Genomic DNA, 17,303 nt, shown 5'->3' on the forward strand with positions numbered 1-17,303 from the left:
CGTCTTCAACGAAGGAGAATTTTAGTGAGCTCTTATTTGCCTTGAATTAACAACCACGTAGGTTGTAACTAAGTAAAATACTGTATCCTTCTTACTTATTTCTTTTTAAGTTGTTCTAGCTTCTTAAATGTTATATTTACTTAATTAATATTGCATCCTTGCTTTGTTCAAATAGCGAGAGATCTTTCTAATTTATTTGCAGGGCAATTCACTCCCTTTTACCAGTTGCACGGGACCACCAAACACTGCCATGTCCTATCTTTCTTCTTCTTCTTCTTCTTCTTCTTCCAATATATTACCTCAAATAAATCCTAATTTGAATGTCGGAGTAGTTTGTCGGGATCTATCGAAGTCAATCTAACTCTCTTTTACAGTGCCTTTTAGGATCCTTCACCGACGACCTCCGAAGAAAGCAGATGTCAGTACTTCGTTAACTGATGGATTGACCATCCACTGTATTTGACTAGAACAAGTACTATAATTTAGGAAACACATTGAAAAATTCAAGAAGTAAAAATAAGGTGAAATCATTAATTTAGCTTTCGAACTCTCATCCAGCTTTTATCTCAAGCCATGTATCTAGATGAACAACGTCACCTTTGTTAGTGTTGTAGGAAGAAATGATATTTTATTTATATTTAATAAATTCCGAATCCAAACTTACGGTGATTGTGGTGGGATTTGCAAGGGACGTCTACCAATTTTTGGAATCCGATGCCTCTCTCTCACACACATGCACACAATCCAATCCGATCCCATCACTTAGTGTGATCTTGCCTAAGGACCACGATTGCCATTTTCATGCTTCTTTTTCCATTGTCTCCCTTTCGTCTTGTCCATTTGTTGCTCAACTAAGTTTGGCAATGAAGTGATCTCTCTTCTTTGTAGGTACAAATAATCAATGCCCCAGCGATTGGATTGGATGAACTTTTGTGTTTGATATATTCCTTAGAAACTCCACTTTCACCGCGGGTCCATTACCCCGATTTATTATTATCGATCAATTACAGTACTAAGTTCGATGTTGAGAGAAGAGACGTGATATATGCATCTTTTCAAAAGAAATATTTTATTTATTGTATGCAGCGAGCAGACCATGCATGATGTTGCATGTGGTACTGCGAAGTTCACGCCGCTGCAAGTTTCTCTGTTATCCGACTTTGTTTTACTTTTCCAAAAGTCCTAAAAGGTTTTAGTAAAGGTCATCAGGGCATTACGATATGGGTTCCTTGTGATCTTGTCCTTATATATCAGTTACGTAAAATGGGCATTGTGAGTTTTGTATCGCATACTTTAAACTCCTGCATCAACATACATAGAGATCCATCCAATCTAATGCTCCAAAACCTTTAGGGTGACCAGCACCAAATTGAACTACATCTTTTTACAGAAATAGCGCATCACTGTTTACTCTATATATTAACTTTTCAGTCCAACTTCCTGGGCAGTCTGTACTCCAATTTCCTCACCTCACCTTCAACCATGAAAGAAAGTAGTTGAATGAAATTGAAAGATAATTTGTCCCCTTTTTAACTACATATATATTTGAGTTGATGGAGAACCTTAAACATAATCAAACTGGCCCAGAAGTTTCACAGGTAAGGGCTGCTCTTTCATCTGGTGTATAAGAAAGAGAGATCCTTAAATGGCAGGCTGCACAGTGCACAGTCCCCACACTGCAAATAATAAATAACAAGGATTGAGAATTCGGCCATGGTGGAGCCCCTGTACACCAACTTGCATGGAGAGAAAGATATCTTGCATGCAGGTCTCTTCTCCACTTGGGCCAGTCCCTTCCATCCATAGATAGCATGAGATTGGCACATATCTCCACGAAGAAGAGGAAGAAGAAGATAAAAGGGAAAAGGAAATCTAACATGAAGTTGAAGTTAGCAGAAGTGGTGCAAATTCTCTCACATGGACGGATTCTGATCTGTTGCTAAGCCTGCAGAAAGGGATGTGGAACTTGAGACAAGATGAGAATCTATTCGATATCCACTTCCTGACTAGCTGTAGGGAAAGGCATTATTAAGTCCACACAAACTCGATGTGAATTAGATGATCAGGAAACTGGGTCATGTGTGTGTCTTAATTATGAGTCCTAATAGTGAAGAATGATGTCACACCCCGTCTGTGATTGGACTTGCCCAATCCTAGGCCGTCCAATCACTGTCCACTGCTTTTTTTTGTATCCCAATCCACACGTCATGTTTATTTTTATATTTAAAATAAATAATATTCTTTCGTTTATTTAATTATTTAAAGAACCATTTTAACCCAATTAGGCCGTTCCCAGTAGCTGCCTCCGGTCTACCCACAATTCGGCAACCCAAAAAAACATGCACCCGATCCATCGTACGGCTCCCGTAATCACATGCGTGGCACGTGCCTTGTCGTCTGGCCCAGGTGCGCTATTCTCACGCTTTAACTCTTTCGTCGCGTATGATGTTCCGCGGGAACTAGTTTGTAATCCAGAAAGTTGTGAGGGACAAAAAAAAATGGAATTCATGATTTGCCACTGCTGGTACACGATAAGGGGGGTCGCATGCGAGTGGGCAAAAGCAAAACGAAAAGGGAGCTGCCATTAAAGAGAGGAGGAGGACACTGCGAAATGAGGAAGAAGTTGATTAATCTGATCAGGCTCCGTTACGTTCTTGGATTTTAGGTGTTCGATCGAAGCTTTTATTGCTCACGTTTGGTTTCTATCTGCCGAGCTTAAATTAGGATTTTTTTTTTCCTTTGAAGGTTGTAGTCAGACTGTTTTATTTTCGATGAGCTGGAAGAAACTCGATTTGTAGGAATTAACTTATTGAAATTTTCTGTTCAAATGCAGATCAAGTGTTTTACTCCAAATCTTCTGCTTCAGCGTCAAATTTTCTCTGTAGTTTATTTCAAATATATGCTAGGATTTATAGAAGAAAGCAATTTAGGGATTTGAGATGGATAGACAGTAACTAATGTTGGTTGATCATAGTTATTTGTATGGAATTTTCCATTGAATTCTAGACTTCCTTACGTATATATGTTCTTTGAGATCTTCATCAGAAAGAGGAAGTAGGCTAACAATTTCTTGAGTTTTTATATGCATAGCTCAAATTAATGGCTTTTGGAAAACTTGAAAGAATTAGGGTTGTTGAGTTATAGTAATTACTAATAAAGCCTGGAAAACCTTTTTTTTCTTATAGTGGAGAGATTAACAACAAGATGGGAAGAGGAAAGATTGAAATCAAGAGGATCGAGAACACTACGAATCGCCAAGTGACCTTCTGCAAAAGGAGAAATGGACTGCTGAAGAAAGCTTATGAGCTCTCTGTGCTTTGCGATGCTGAGGTCGCCCTTATTGTCTTCTCCAGCCGAGGCAGACTCTATGAGTACGCTAATAGCAAGTAAGTTTACTTTAGTTCAGAGACACTCTAGTTTTTTTTTAATGTCATTTTTTTCTTTATTATCCACACTTTTATTATCCAACTTAAATTCAAATAATAGTTAACTAACTGGAGGTGATGAGATGGTGTACATTTCTTTCTTAAGAACTGTTCTAAACCCAAAGAAAATGGAAAGTTTTCCACCTTCCTTTTTTGAAGGGATTTTAACTGATTTTGTGCATGATTCTTTTAATGTTTTTAGTTACATAATAAAGACAACAGGAGTTAGGAATAAGAATTCTTGTAGAAATTGCAAGCTAATAATAGATTACTTGCACCAGTATATCTTTGTTCATTGGTTGCTAGCTACAGGTTTAAATTATCAGGCAACAGGAAACGAAATGTGGCAAGTAATTCTAATGAATTGGACATTGAGGGAAAGGGTGCACTCCTCGATACCTATAGGCGAGTCCATATACAGGGTTTGTGGCTATTTATGGTGACACAAAACTAGGGTTTTCTCCTACTCTTCCATTTGCACTTTCCTTTCTTATATTCCCATAGTCAAATTCTTATTTCTTTTCTTTTAGATATTTGAAATAGAGTATACAAATATAGATCAATAAATATGTATACGTTTTATATTTATGTATGTGTGTGTATATTTAGTAATCAACTATGATAAAATTTACATCAGCCACAGACACATGGCTCGTTCACTCTTTGCCATTTGCAATTCATCTGGAAAAAAAAAACACAACTCTGAGGGTTGATCTCTGCATGCAACACTTTTCCATAAAACCATATTCTTTATTTATGATACTAGGGTTTTGGGTGTCTTTCATGGCTAGGGCAACTGTGGCCCTTTCACTTGATTACTTTTCTTGTGCAAAAGTATTCCAAGTTTATTACTCTATCTATCATGTCATCTGTACTGGGTGATGATGACGAGGGTTTTATTGTTTTCTCAGGTCATACGACCATTTGATCACTTTGTTTCCTTATTGTTTTTAATGTGAACTTGCGTTTCTTTTTGACAAACCTCAACTTTGGCTTCTGTTTCAGCCAATTCCATTCACAGCTTTATGTGAGCATAAATGTCATGTCGTAATTAAAATGTTGACTAGAATTGAAGTAAACCAACTAACTAAAAATTGGATGAAGCATGGATACATATAGCTTGATATGTACAAGTGAAGGCACTAGATGCCAAATGCTAAATGTCTAGGTTCTATCTTGCATTAACCTTATGTTGACAATTGATTAAAAAGATAGACGAAACTTTCTTGAAGGATCTTGATCTCTTATCTATTCATAAGCTTTAGATAACTATATTAACTAGTTAAGAAGTTAAGAGTAGTTTTTTTTTTACATCACCATGATCTCTTTATTCTTTACTCTTTCAATGAAAATTCGCATTCATCCTTCAAAATGATAATCAAGATTGTTCTTCATTCCAAAACATTAAAATTATCTTATAAATATCTTCTTAAAATTAGTTAATTCATTCATTGAATCATCCATTTTTAGAATCATCTTTAAGGTAGATAATAATTTTGAGTTGGCCGGAGAGCTATTGAACATATCAAGTTATCCATAATTACTACTCTTTGCTTGCTTTGAAATCGGCATCATTTTATTCTACATCCCGATTAGTTGCACCATATTAATTTAACTTGTTTGATCGCATCATGCTTTTAAAAATTTCTATAATGATCTTTGATCAAAATATAAACAAACATGAGGTCATTAATATACTTACCAATGTATATTCATATCATAAAATTTCCACTAGAGAAGATTGTTTTGCAATCCTCATCTACATCATGATGCCATGCAGATCTTCATGCTTGAACTTCATACTTTAAGACTTTTGTTAAGAAAACAAAGGATGAAACAATTTACAAAAAAATACATTATATGTCATTGAATTACTTGTGTATAAAGTAATTATATACATACAATTAGGGGTGAGAAAAAAAAGGACAAGGGGTAATATCTACCCCTTCCCCCAATAATCGAGAGGCCAATTGGTGTGGGGCATATGTATTTTATATAAATTTGACTAAATCAATCCAATGATTATGGAAAAATATTTGAAATTCTAGCAATAAACTACAAAGTGGTCACAATTTATTCTACATATTAATATAAATATAAATAAAAGGGATCCAATGAAGAGGTCTATAAATCATTGTATTAATAAAATAAAGAACTAAACCAAAAAAATTAAAATTACAATTATTTCCTAGTTGTCTATAATCAATTACACTCTTTGATTAATCAAATTGTCTAAAACTATTTTAGGAGATAAGGCTTAAAAAAAGTAATTTTAATTTTGTTACCACTAGTTATATGAAAACATAATTCCTTTTAATTTTGATTACCAAGGAAGATGTGGAAAAGTGGGAAAACAAAACGAGAGATAATTTTGATTCTTTATTATTATCTTTTTTTTTCACACATATATGTCATATACTTTAGGTGTACAAATTATTTCTTATTAAGATATCTAAAAGCTTTTAAGTCTTACTGTGCCAATTTGCTAAATCTATGAACGAGTATTGATGAATTCTCTTCCAGCATAAACTCTACAATTGAGAGGTATAAGAAAGCAAGCGACAGTTCAACTTCAGGTGGCATTGTAGATGTCAATTCTCAGGTAAGCCAATACATACATATATATAAATAGTTAGAAAATGATTCAATATCTTACCAAAGTGAACTTGTACATATATAAATTGTTGATCTTGTAGCAATTAGATAGGAAAGAGGATTTCTGAAATACTTGTTTGTTTTTTGGCAAATGAATATTAATTGTATATATGCTTAGGAAGTAGAAGTCAAAATCACTCATAATTATGAATAATATTTTTTGGAAAATATTCCAGTATATCTACATTGTATTCTATTCTAAGATGTACATGTCTACAACAGCAATACTTCCAGCAAGAGTCTGCTAAACTCCGTCACCAGATCCAGATTCTACAAAATGCGAACAGGTACGTGTAGTTTGATATATGACATTTAGAAGAGACATGTCGATTTATGTCGATAATTTGAAGTTTATTAACTTCTTGATTTAGACACTTACTGGGAGATGCTTTAAGTACGCTAAATATAAAAGAGCTCAAGCAGTTGGAGAACCGACTTGAAAGGAGCATGACAAGGATAAGATCAAAAAAGGTAACTGAACCAAACATTATCAATTTCGTGTCAAAGCATTAAGGTGTTAAGAAATAGTATGAGAAGTAAGAACATGCTCTAATGCACAACAACAAACATTATCAAATTTTTTTAAATAATTAAACTCAATTAGAGCATTTTCCCCATGTTGGGCCGTCTAGTTCTAATTAGATCCTTCAAAACACATGAACAAAGGAAAGTTCCTATATATTCCCCTTCAACGAAGGTGTTAGAGGTTATGATCTGCATTCTGTTAGCTATGTTTTTAAAAAGTTCATGGACTGAGGTTCCTTGACGTTTGTAAACATCAAGTAGTAGGACTGAGCATTAAACAGTGCCAGAGAAGGTTAACTCCCCAGGATGGACATCAACCAATAACCATTTGTGTCTAGAAACTTGGTTGTAAGACCCCTGAAAGCCTTAGAGACTCCATTAAAAATAAAGGAGTCCGAAATGTTCGTCGCTCTATGCTTTTGTTTCTTGAAGGAGCACCACTTGACAGTTCTTTCTTGTAGCAATACTCGTGACAAATTGTGGCTTCTATAATTTGTTCACTCCCTAATGTTCCAAGATAGAAAGATTATAGCTTTTTTTTACTCTCATGGGTGTGATAGTGATAAAGCACTCAGTGGAATAATAAAAGAATCAGATTTTGAATTTCAAATGGGATATATATTTTGAAGATCTATTTTTGAGTGTGCATAAGTTGTGTTCCTGATTTATCAAATAGATGAATAAGAGGGAATGTTGTCTATCTCTAAAATTAGTTGAGTGAAGCTTGAACATCTGAATTATCAAAAAAACACAATAGAAAGATTAATCTTATATTCATGATTAACATTTATCAGTATAACGAAAACCAATGAGACAAGTGTCATAACTAAGTGGTTAAACTCTTATAATGTCATTAGACACTCCACTATACTAGGTTTATCTAATACCTAGAAATCAACATTCTAACAAATTGAAGCAATGGGTTCTTTCTAAAAAATAGGAATTAACAGCACATTTCCTTTTTTTGTTTGAAGTTCAGGTCCATAGGAACGCTTGCAACCACTTAATATATTTTTTTATTTTGAAAATTAGTTTTCATAGTCAAGTGATCAATAGGGATATGAATAGATTATTTGACAAGTAGATTATCATAAACTACAATTTTTTTAAAAAATAAAAATATAATATCGAAAATGATTCAATTGAAGATAAAAACTATGAAATTCACTCCTCGAGTCTGACTTGATGGTGAGATAATGACATAATATTCTAAGGATATATTTGGTTGGAGGTTATCCTTGATAACTTTAGTTATACATTCAAAGTTATCAACGAAAATCCTTTTTGATTTAGATAATCAATGATTCCCGAGTAATATTCCATGTCCGATACGTCAACAAAAGAGGCATGCAATCCGGAATAAAAAAATCTCGAAAAATTGAGATTTTTCTTGGTTTCGAGCTTAATAATTTTTTTTTACCAAAAATACCTTCGGATAAGAGAAAAACATGAAGAAAAAGAAACATAAAGAAAAAAAATAAAAATATTAAAAAAATAAAGATGTAAAAATATAAAAATTAAAAACCCTAAAAAAAGGAAAAAGTAAAAAAACACATAAACAAAAGAAAAAAAAAGAAAAACGTAAAAAAGTAAAAAAAACATAAAAAAATTTAAAAAGGGAAAAGTAAAAAAAAACATAAACAAAAGGAAAAAAAGAAAAACATTAAAAAAAAGTAAAAAAAAATCGTAAAAAAAATTAAAAAGAAAAATGTAAAGTTAAAATAATAATAATAATAATAATAATAGTAATATGTATAGTTGATTTTGTGAGAGTAATACAGTAAAATATTAAATTAAGTTATTCATTAAAATCTTCAAATAAATAAGTTTTTGTTCTAAGTTGAACCAAATAATATTTGGTTATATTTTATTCCCCATAACCTTAGTTATGTGATTATCAGATAATCACATAACCAAGGTTATACATGATAATTTGAACCAAAAATACTCTAAAGGTTATACGTTGATTCTAGATATCTCATATGGTAGATCTCATGACTATTTATAGGTAATCACATAATTAAAATTATATATAATAATTTAAACCAAACACATTTTAAAAGTTATACGTTGATTTGGGCATCTTATATGGTAAACCCTATGACTATTTGTAGAGAGATGAGATAATGACATAAGCTTGTGTAAAGGGTAGTCCATTTAGATGAATGTATAAATGTTAAATTGAGTAAGCCTGAAAATTAATTTATATCACACTAAAATTAAAGAATTTTTAGGAGGTATATTGATTATGGGTGGAAAAATTGACACTGTTAAAAAAAAAACCATCGGAAGCGGTGCCAACAACACTTGTCTGTACAGTGCGAAAATGACATTGTGTAAACATTGTTATTAATTTGATATTGTGACCAAGCCCTTCTCTTAGATGAGAAGAGAGAAGAGAAGAAATATTGTATTTACATTGTCAATCACACTGCCTTATTGTATAATTATTACATAAAGAGTCCTAGATCCCTTTCTCAATCACTCAAATCTAAAATTATAATATTTCCCTTGTTCGTTATTCCTCACCTGTCTAAGAGTTTTTGGTGTTAAAATTCATCATTTTTCAAAATTAATGTGCTCCTATATCTAGAGATGGTTGGAAATACAACTAATGTTCCACGTAGAAAATAAATAAATAAAAAATCATGAATTATAAAATGGAAGAGATCTATATTAGTAAAAGACATTTTAGATAGAGTCAAAAAAATAAATTTATGAAAACTTAGGTCTAAAGTGGACAAAAGCATATCATTATAGAGATGTGTGAATATTTTTAGTTATAACAAGTAGTATCAGAGTCATGATTTATGTCAAGTCATGTGGGTAGCATAGTGACTTTGAATGAAAGAGGTGGGGGCTTCCAGAGGAGTGAATTGTTAGGACCGTTCGCGGCCAGCTAGAGGGGGGATGAATAGCCTCTTCACAAATTAAACAAACAAAACTACCTTTCTCAGATTTACAGTTTGATTAAAAGAACACTTGCATAAGTAAGAATAAAGAAAAAATTAGAAAGAAAGAGACACCGAAATTTTACTTGGTTACAACTGGGGAGGTTGTTAATCCAAGGAAGTTAAGGCGCACTAATTTCTTTTTCAGGCGAAGAAGCCTCTTACAACATTCAAAGCTCACAAAACAAAGCTAAACAAGAACTAGGAAGTGTACAAGTGTTGTTTCAGACTATTCAGTTGTTTCACTTAGTTTCTGGAGTAAGGCTGCTTATATAGCCTTGTTCAGGGCGCCTGGAAGGGTTCTAGGCGCCTGGAATAGGATAGAAATCTATCCCCAATGCAATGTTCAAATGCCACATTGAACTGGATAAAAATCGGGTTCTTGGCGCCCTAGGGACAAAAATCAGCCCTTTGATAATTTTTGGTCACGGTCTCCTACTTTGGTTCCGCTCGCATCGGTTTGCGTATTCCGCTCCAATTTCGTTCATTTGAGTGATTTCTGCCATCCGGAATAGGGCTCACCAGAACCCAACTTCCGTTCTTCTCGAGCAAGCTTCCGCTCCGTCTTTTCGTCCCTCAGAAACGCTGCGCGCCTCCTTCTCGTCTGCCCGCGTACTCTTCCGCAGCACATCATCCCTCATACACACCGAGCCTATCGGTTCTCTCCCGTGCCGCCCTTCTCGCTAGCTGCGCCTTTTGATCGACATATTGTGCTCCTAAGTTTCTGCACCCTTAGACACATGGCTAAACATAACAGGACATAACCTAACTTGATTGATCACATCAAAACTATCTTGGGGTACCAACAATCTCTCCCTTTTTTGATGTGAGCAGTCCAAGTTAAGTTAGGGTACACCAACATAAAGTAAAAGTAATAAATTTTACAATTAAGTACAAAAAGTAAAAGAATTTAAGCTACCTCTCATTGACTTAATCTTTCCTTCTTCCCCTTTGATCACATAAAAAAATTGGTGTACCTCAAAAGTATAAGGGTTAAATTTTTTTAACAAAAGCTTTGAATAGTTAAAAAAACTTTTAAAAAAAATTTGGTAAAGCAAAGTTTTTATATATTCAAAAAACTTTGTAAGACAGATAAATTTAAAAAAACTTTAAGTTCTATTAAAATTTCTAAGTTAAGTTAAAAAAAATGTTTGAGTAACTTTTTAAAGCATTATTTAATCACAATAAAATGCTTTATCAGTTAGTCAATTAAATATTTTATTTCATTAATTGATTTCTAGGCTGTGGCGAGACACTATGTGTTCTTAGTTATTGGAACAACAACCACTTTCTAGACAAATCCTTTTAAGGAAATTAAACATTTAATCTACTCTCTGAAAGCCCTAAGTTCAATCTAAACTTACTTTATACAAATTTTTAGAATCCAATATAGATTCCTACTAATTGGGTTAATCAGAAATTTCTTTGGAACATTTTTTCTAGATAGTTTTCTGATTTGGCTCCTATGAAATCTAAATTGCCAGCTTAGTCTATTATAATTTTGGGGTTTAACATTTAAGCATGCTTGTTTTGTCAAGTCTTCTACTTGTTTTTTTAATTTATCAAAATCTTCTATTGAACAAGATTTTTCTAAAATCAATTTCAATTCATTGTTTTCTTTTTCCAACATGCAACAGTTTTTCGATAGTAATTTAACAAACTTGAATAATTTTTTGGGAGGAAGAGATCGTACCTGACTTACCTTGTCGATCCCGTTATCCGTAGCTCCCCCTGAACTACTGCTTTCTTTCGATGTAGCTCCCCCTTCATCGATGCTCTTGATGCTCAATTCAAACGAGCTTCTTTGTGTTCATCTGCTTGATGTCTTGACATTAACGCAAGTCCGGAGAAAGCCTCAATCTCTGATTCAGATGACGTTTTGTACGCCGCCTTCAAGTTTTTGTGCTTGTTCGTTTGGATGGGCTTCTTGTTCTTGCCCTTGCCTTTGTTCTTCAATTTAGGGTAATTGTCTTTAACGTGCCCTTCTTCATTGCAGTGGAAGCATATGATTTTTCTTCTCTTTCTACCCTGCAGATGGTTAGATTTTCTAGATTTGAATAATTTTTAAATTGATTTACCATCATCGCCATTTCTTCTTCGTCGAGAGAGGATTCTGAATGTAGTTCATCTATCTTCGCCTTGAGGGCAATATTGTGCTTCGACTCCTTCTTCGAATCTACACATCTCGTTTCATGGACTTCAAGTGTTGAAAACATTTCTTCTAAGGTGATAGATTCTAAATCTTTAGATATATAGTAAGCATCTACTAATGATGCCTACTCAGTAGTTCTAGGAAATGGATTAAGCTCGTACCTTAGCGAATCTCGGTTGCTTACCTTTTCTCTGAGATTTGTGAGTCCGGTGATTAGTTCCTTCATTCTCGAGTGAAGATGTGCATTCTTCCAATTTTATGTTGCTCAGCTGGTTCCTTAGTAGATCCTGTCTCGCGAGCTTGGCTTCGGACGTCCCTTCGTGTAGCTCAAGGAACTTCTTCCAAAGCTCTTTTGCTGAGTTGTAGGCGTCGATCAGGTTGACTTCTTGTGGCGATAGGATGCTTATCAGATGGAACTCTGCTTTGCTATTTCCCACAAAGTTGGCCTGCTCCTTCTTCGTCCATTGGTATTCTTTCTTACCTTTAGGTGCTACAAAACCAAATTTCATTATTAAAAGTATTTCAAAATCGGTTTTAAAGAATACCTTCATTTTCTTTTTCCAGCTCGCGAATTCCCCCTCGAACTTCACTGGGTGGATGTTCGATCCGACCATCTCGTGTGCTTTGTTCGTCGGTTAGTCCTCCTGAAGCAAACTGCTCTAATACCACTTGTTAGGACCATTGGTGGCCGATTAGAGGGGGAGGGGTGAATATACCCTACACAAATTAAACAAACAAAAATACCTTTTCCAGATTTACAGCTTGATTAAAATAATACTTGCATAAGTAAGAATAAAGAAGAAACTAGAAAGAAAGAGACACTAAGATTTTACTTGGTTACAACCGGGGAGGTTGTTAATCCAAGCAAGTTAAATCACACTAATTTTTCTTTCAGGTGGAGAAGCCTCTTACAACATTCAAAGCTCACAAAACAAAACTAAACAAGAACTAGGAAGTGTACAAGTGTTGTTTCAGACTATTCAGTTGTTCTACTTAGTTTCTGGGAGCAGGGCTGCTTATATAGTCCTGCTCGGGGTGCCTAGAAGGGTTCCAGACGTCTGGAATGGGATAGAAATCTATCCCCAATGTAATTTTCAAATGCCATATTGAACTGGATAAAAATCGGGTCCCGGGCGCCCTGGGGCCAAAAATCAACCCTTTGTTGATTTTTGGTCTTGGTTTCCTGCTTCGGTTCCACTCGCATCGGTCGGGGTCTTCCGCTCCGGTTCCGCTCGTTTGGGTGATTTCTACCATCCAAAATAGGGCTTACCTGAACCCAACTTCCGGCCTTCTCGAGCAAGCTTCCACTTCGGCTTCTCGTCCCTTGGAAACGCCGTGCGCCTCCTTCTCGTCTTCCTGCGTACTCTTCCACTGCATCTCGTCCCTCAGACGCACCAAGCGCGTCGGCTCTCTCCCATGCCGTCCTTCTCGCTAGTTGCGTCTTTTGCTCGACGTACTATGCTACTAAGTTCTTGCACACTTAGACACAGGGTTAAATATAACAGGACCTAACCTAACTTGGTTGATCACATCAAACCTACCTTAGGGTACCAACATGAACTCTAAGCGAAAAGTTCAATCCAGTTAAGAGTGACCGGATGCTTGACAGAAATCCTGAGGAATGAACCCTATGTGATGAAAAATTCAAGCAGATTAATGATGACCAAGCAGGTTAAGAATGATCGAATGCTTACATAAAATCATGGAGAATGAATTATAGGTGGTGAAAAAGTCTTAGAGGAGAGGAATGACCTCGATTGACTGAATGTTTGAGGGAAAATCTGGACCATGAAAATAATGGTGGTCCTTCGTTTAAAGGGAGGATTGTTGTGGATACAATCAAAATCTCACATTAGAAATACATAAAAATGATCACGACTTTATGAGATGAAAGATATTTTTATTAGTATTAGACCTTTTGGATAGGATCTAAAATTAATTCACGAGGATTTAGGTCCAAAATCGATAATATTATATCATTGTGTAAACCGGCTGTATCTTTGGAGTTGTATACTTATGAAGTTAGATGTAATATTGGGAATAGTCTTAAGGGAGAGAGTGACTTTTCATCAAGTTGCTAACAATGTTAAAAGACTGAAGCATGAAATTGATGATCATCTTTTCTTTTAATTTTTACCTATAGTTTTAAGTAATATAAATTCTTTGTCACTAAATCCTTTCCCTCCTTTTCTCTTTTCGGTGGAATCCTTGTAATATGAAAATGTTCGCGTATTAGTATATCTTGGGCTGTATAATGTAGCACCATCTACCACTTCATTCTCGACTTGTTTCTCTTATATTTATGCGTCAATATAGGCACCCATTAATGACATTCATTATGTTTGATAATAGGATAGCATCCTTGCTGAACGAGTCCTATGAAGAGCTTATAATGGGTTTTTAAGTCAAAGAAAACTAGTCAAGAAAATCTAGAAGTCACAGAGGTCAACAGTTAATGTCACCAAATGGGTTGAAATGCTCTCCTCCTAGTTAAAATATTATTCTATAATTTCAGGGATCAAGAGTAGAGTGTTAATGATAGTTCTTAGTCCAATAATAATAATAATCCATTCTTATCCTATTAGATGAGATTAGTTATATACATTTTTTTATGTCATTGAGCTCTGTCTCCTAATATATCATCATTTATATTTAAATAAATTTTATTTTATTTTATTCTTATTAACCAAGTCTTTTTTTATCTTCCTTGTTTGATATGTATGCATGTTTGTTATAGTTTCACATCGCCTGACTGGAGTATTTATTGGTCGTCTAAGTGCATGCTTATACCATCTTAAACGTGTCTCTTGGAATTTTCCCTAAATAGATGCAACTTTGACTTTCTCTCTAATGCTCTCATTTTTTATTCTGTCTATTCTCATATGTCCACACATCCATCTTAACATCATTATCTCTGCAACTTTCATATTCTATTCACCCAACATTCGATAGTTGTTAGTCCAAGAGTCCTAATTCCTTTATGCATCCATAAGGTGAATATTTGCTTCGACTTGTTTTAACCAACTTAACTTCCACTTGCAGGCCTTATAATTCTTTATTTATTTGCCCATCTTAGTTTTAAAATCAAAAGTAAACCATTCTCAGGTCCTATTCAAATTTCAATTAATAATTGTTGTAATTTACTCATCAGAATTGTATACCATTCTCAGCTGAATAGTGATGACCCAATTGCTCGTTGTTTATTGTTGCAGCTGAATAGTGATGACCCAATTGCTCGTTGTTTATTGTTGTATACCTTCATATCTTCAAGTGTATTTGTACATATTGATAAATTATATATGGTTTAACTTGACTTAATTGGACTTGGAAGGTTTCATAGGTTAAGAAATATCAGGAAAAGCCCAAATAGTTGAATTGGATGTTTGTTGTTAATGATGGTGTTGCTTTGGATGTTCCAGTGCTCCAGTAATTACTGGAACTAGTGAATTTCAATTCTACTTCTCTTTAGTTATTATATTATTTATTGTACATAATGATCTTTTTTCATCAAAGTGGTTCTAACTTGTGGCCTTGCCATCTTAACTTGGAAGCACGAGTTGCTGCTCGCTGAGATTGAGTACATGCAAAAAAGGGTTTGGATCAATATTATCTCCTAAACCTAATTACCTATTCAGTTTTTGATTTTCTTTTTCCTGATGAACTCTTAAACTGGTGATCTCTACATAACATGGCAGGAAATGGAGCTCCAAAATGACAATATCTACCTCAGAGCTAAGGTAATGTTGCTTAAATAAACTTCAATAGAAACCTGACATATTGTACGCGATCATTATGATAAATCACTATATATCTGATCTTTCATTCAGAATCACATTGTCATGTGATTAATTTAATGTAAAATATTAGGTTAATAACTTAAAATTAACCTTGTGATACTATTGAACTTGTTTCAGATTGCAGATACAGAACGGGTACAGCAGCTAAGCATTGTAGAAGCAACAGCTGATCAGTACGAATCCATTAATCCAGGATTTGATTCCAGGAACTATTACCATGCAAACCTTTTCCAGGCAGCAGCTCATCAAACTGCTCTCCAACTCGGCTACGAACCAAAGCCTGATATAGCTCCTTGACTTGTTATCCATCTTTAATTTATTAACTACCACCAGTTAAAGCTTTGATCATGGAGATGTATTATCAACTAACAGGTCAACTCCATGTTTGTGCCAGTAGAAACAAAACCCTCCTTTAATTCGAGACCTTGTTGCTTAATTAGATCATCTATTTGCGGCGTATTTATGCAATATATTATAGATCTGTTACCTCTAATTTCATACGATTAATTGAACTCAATTACGTACACCATGAAATCATAGTATTAATTCACATCATATTTGTGTTGAAAAACGAAGCTATAGATGGAGATGCGATTTGACGCATACCTTAATTCCTTTGTATATTATCATGCTATACATTTTAAAAGCTCAGAAGAACCCTAATTTATCCTTTAAACATATATTACAAGGGAAACAAGTCATCAATCATAAATATGCCGTGGTCGATCTGCATGAATACACTGCAGGATTTGATGTTCCACTGCATGCTTAAGAAATAAAATAAGGAGAGCAATTATTATTTAAGTTGTTGTACGGGGTTTTCCGGGAAAATCCACGGCAACAAGCGATGCGACTCAACAAATTCAAACTGTGGCGATCGATAAAATTAAGAAAAATTAAATGCAGGAAACAAATCGCATTAATTATGACTCCTTGCTCGCCTGTGGCTCATTCCATCCCCAGCTTGCTCTTCACAGAATGAGCAGCACCCGACACGGCACCCTTAATCTCTTGGCTCTTCTCCCCCGCCATCTCCATCGCATCGTTCGTTTTTCCTTTAATCGCTTCTGTCGCTTCCCGACCTTTCTCCATCATTCCGCTAATTTTCTCCTGCATTAATATATAATCCATTCTACCAAGAAATTAAACATAACATCGATAAAAATAATAATAATAAAAAAATACATGAATCTAACTAAACCTATCGATCGATCGATCGATAAAAACAAATAATGAACCTCAGCGCGGCCTTTAGCTTCGCCAGCTCTGAAGCGAGCATCGTCTTGGTTGCTTGCCATTATATTGATTCCTCGCGAGTTTGTTTGTAATTGTATGGATATACTACTAGCTAGGTCTCAGAGTTTGCGTTAGAGGAGACGCCGGGATTCGCCATTATTTATATGGCGAACTGCTCCGCCATGTCCTGCATGCCTGCTTCCACTGATCTACCCGCGCGCTACGGCACACGCGTCGCAGTTATGATGTCGATAAATATGGATAATACAAAATGATTATGGCAATTATTTGATCGCTCGTGTCCTAACTCGATCGGTTACGAATTAAAACCGGATCCAGCAAGCTCGTTGACTTTAATTTCTTGCAATTTTTATTAACTAATTAACTACCACCAGTTGAATGCTAATTTGATCATACGACGCGTGTGCTGGATGGACTGAAGGAGATAGGACATGCGTCGAAAAACTGGTGGAGAGGTTCGCTCTATAAATTCCAGTGAATGGCCGCGTCTCCTCCAACACAAACGCAGACTCGCGAGGAATCAACGGCAAGCAACCAAAGC

General features: G+C 34.9%; 1 protein-coding gene across 1 annotated transcript; it reads left to right on the forward strand.

The window, feature by feature from the left end:
- Positions 1–3,204: 3,204 nt before the first annotated feature.
- LOC122026538 (agamous-like MADS-box protein AGL11) lies at positions 3,205–15,802 on the forward strand. Its single transcript, XM_042585277.1, has 7 exons — positions 3,205–3,386; positions 5,949–6,027; positions 6,303–6,367; positions 6,452–6,551; positions 15,260–15,301; positions 15,404–15,445; positions 15,623–15,802. The coding sequence occupies exons 1-7, from the start codon at positions 3,205–3,207 to the stop codon at positions 15,800–15,802; spliced, it is 690 nt and encodes a 229-aa protein (XP_042441211.1).
- The last annotated feature ends 1,501 nt before the right edge of the window (positions 15,803–17,303 follow it).

The sequence above is a fragment of the Zingiber officinale genome, chromosome 10A (genome assembly GCF_018446385.1).
Source record: "Zingiber officinale cultivar Zhangliang chromosome 10A, Zo_v1.1, whole genome shotgun sequence".
NCBI classification, from domain to species: Eukaryota; Viridiplantae; Streptophyta; class Magnoliopsida; order Zingiberales; family Zingiberaceae; genus Zingiber; species Zingiber officinale.

Coding starts and splice junctions, on each gene's coding strand:
- LOC122026538 (XM_042585277.1), top strand. CDS start 3,205: ATGGGAAGAGGAAAGATTGAAATCAAGAGGATCGAGAACACTACGAAT. Junction 6,368..6,451: donor ATTCTACAAAATGCGAACAG/GTACGTGTAGTT, acceptor TTCTTGATTTAG/ACACTTACTGGGAGATGCTT. Junction 15,446..15,622: donor ATATCTACCTCAGAGCTAAG/GTAATGTTGCTT, acceptor AACTTGTTTCAG/ATTGCAGATACAGAACGGGT.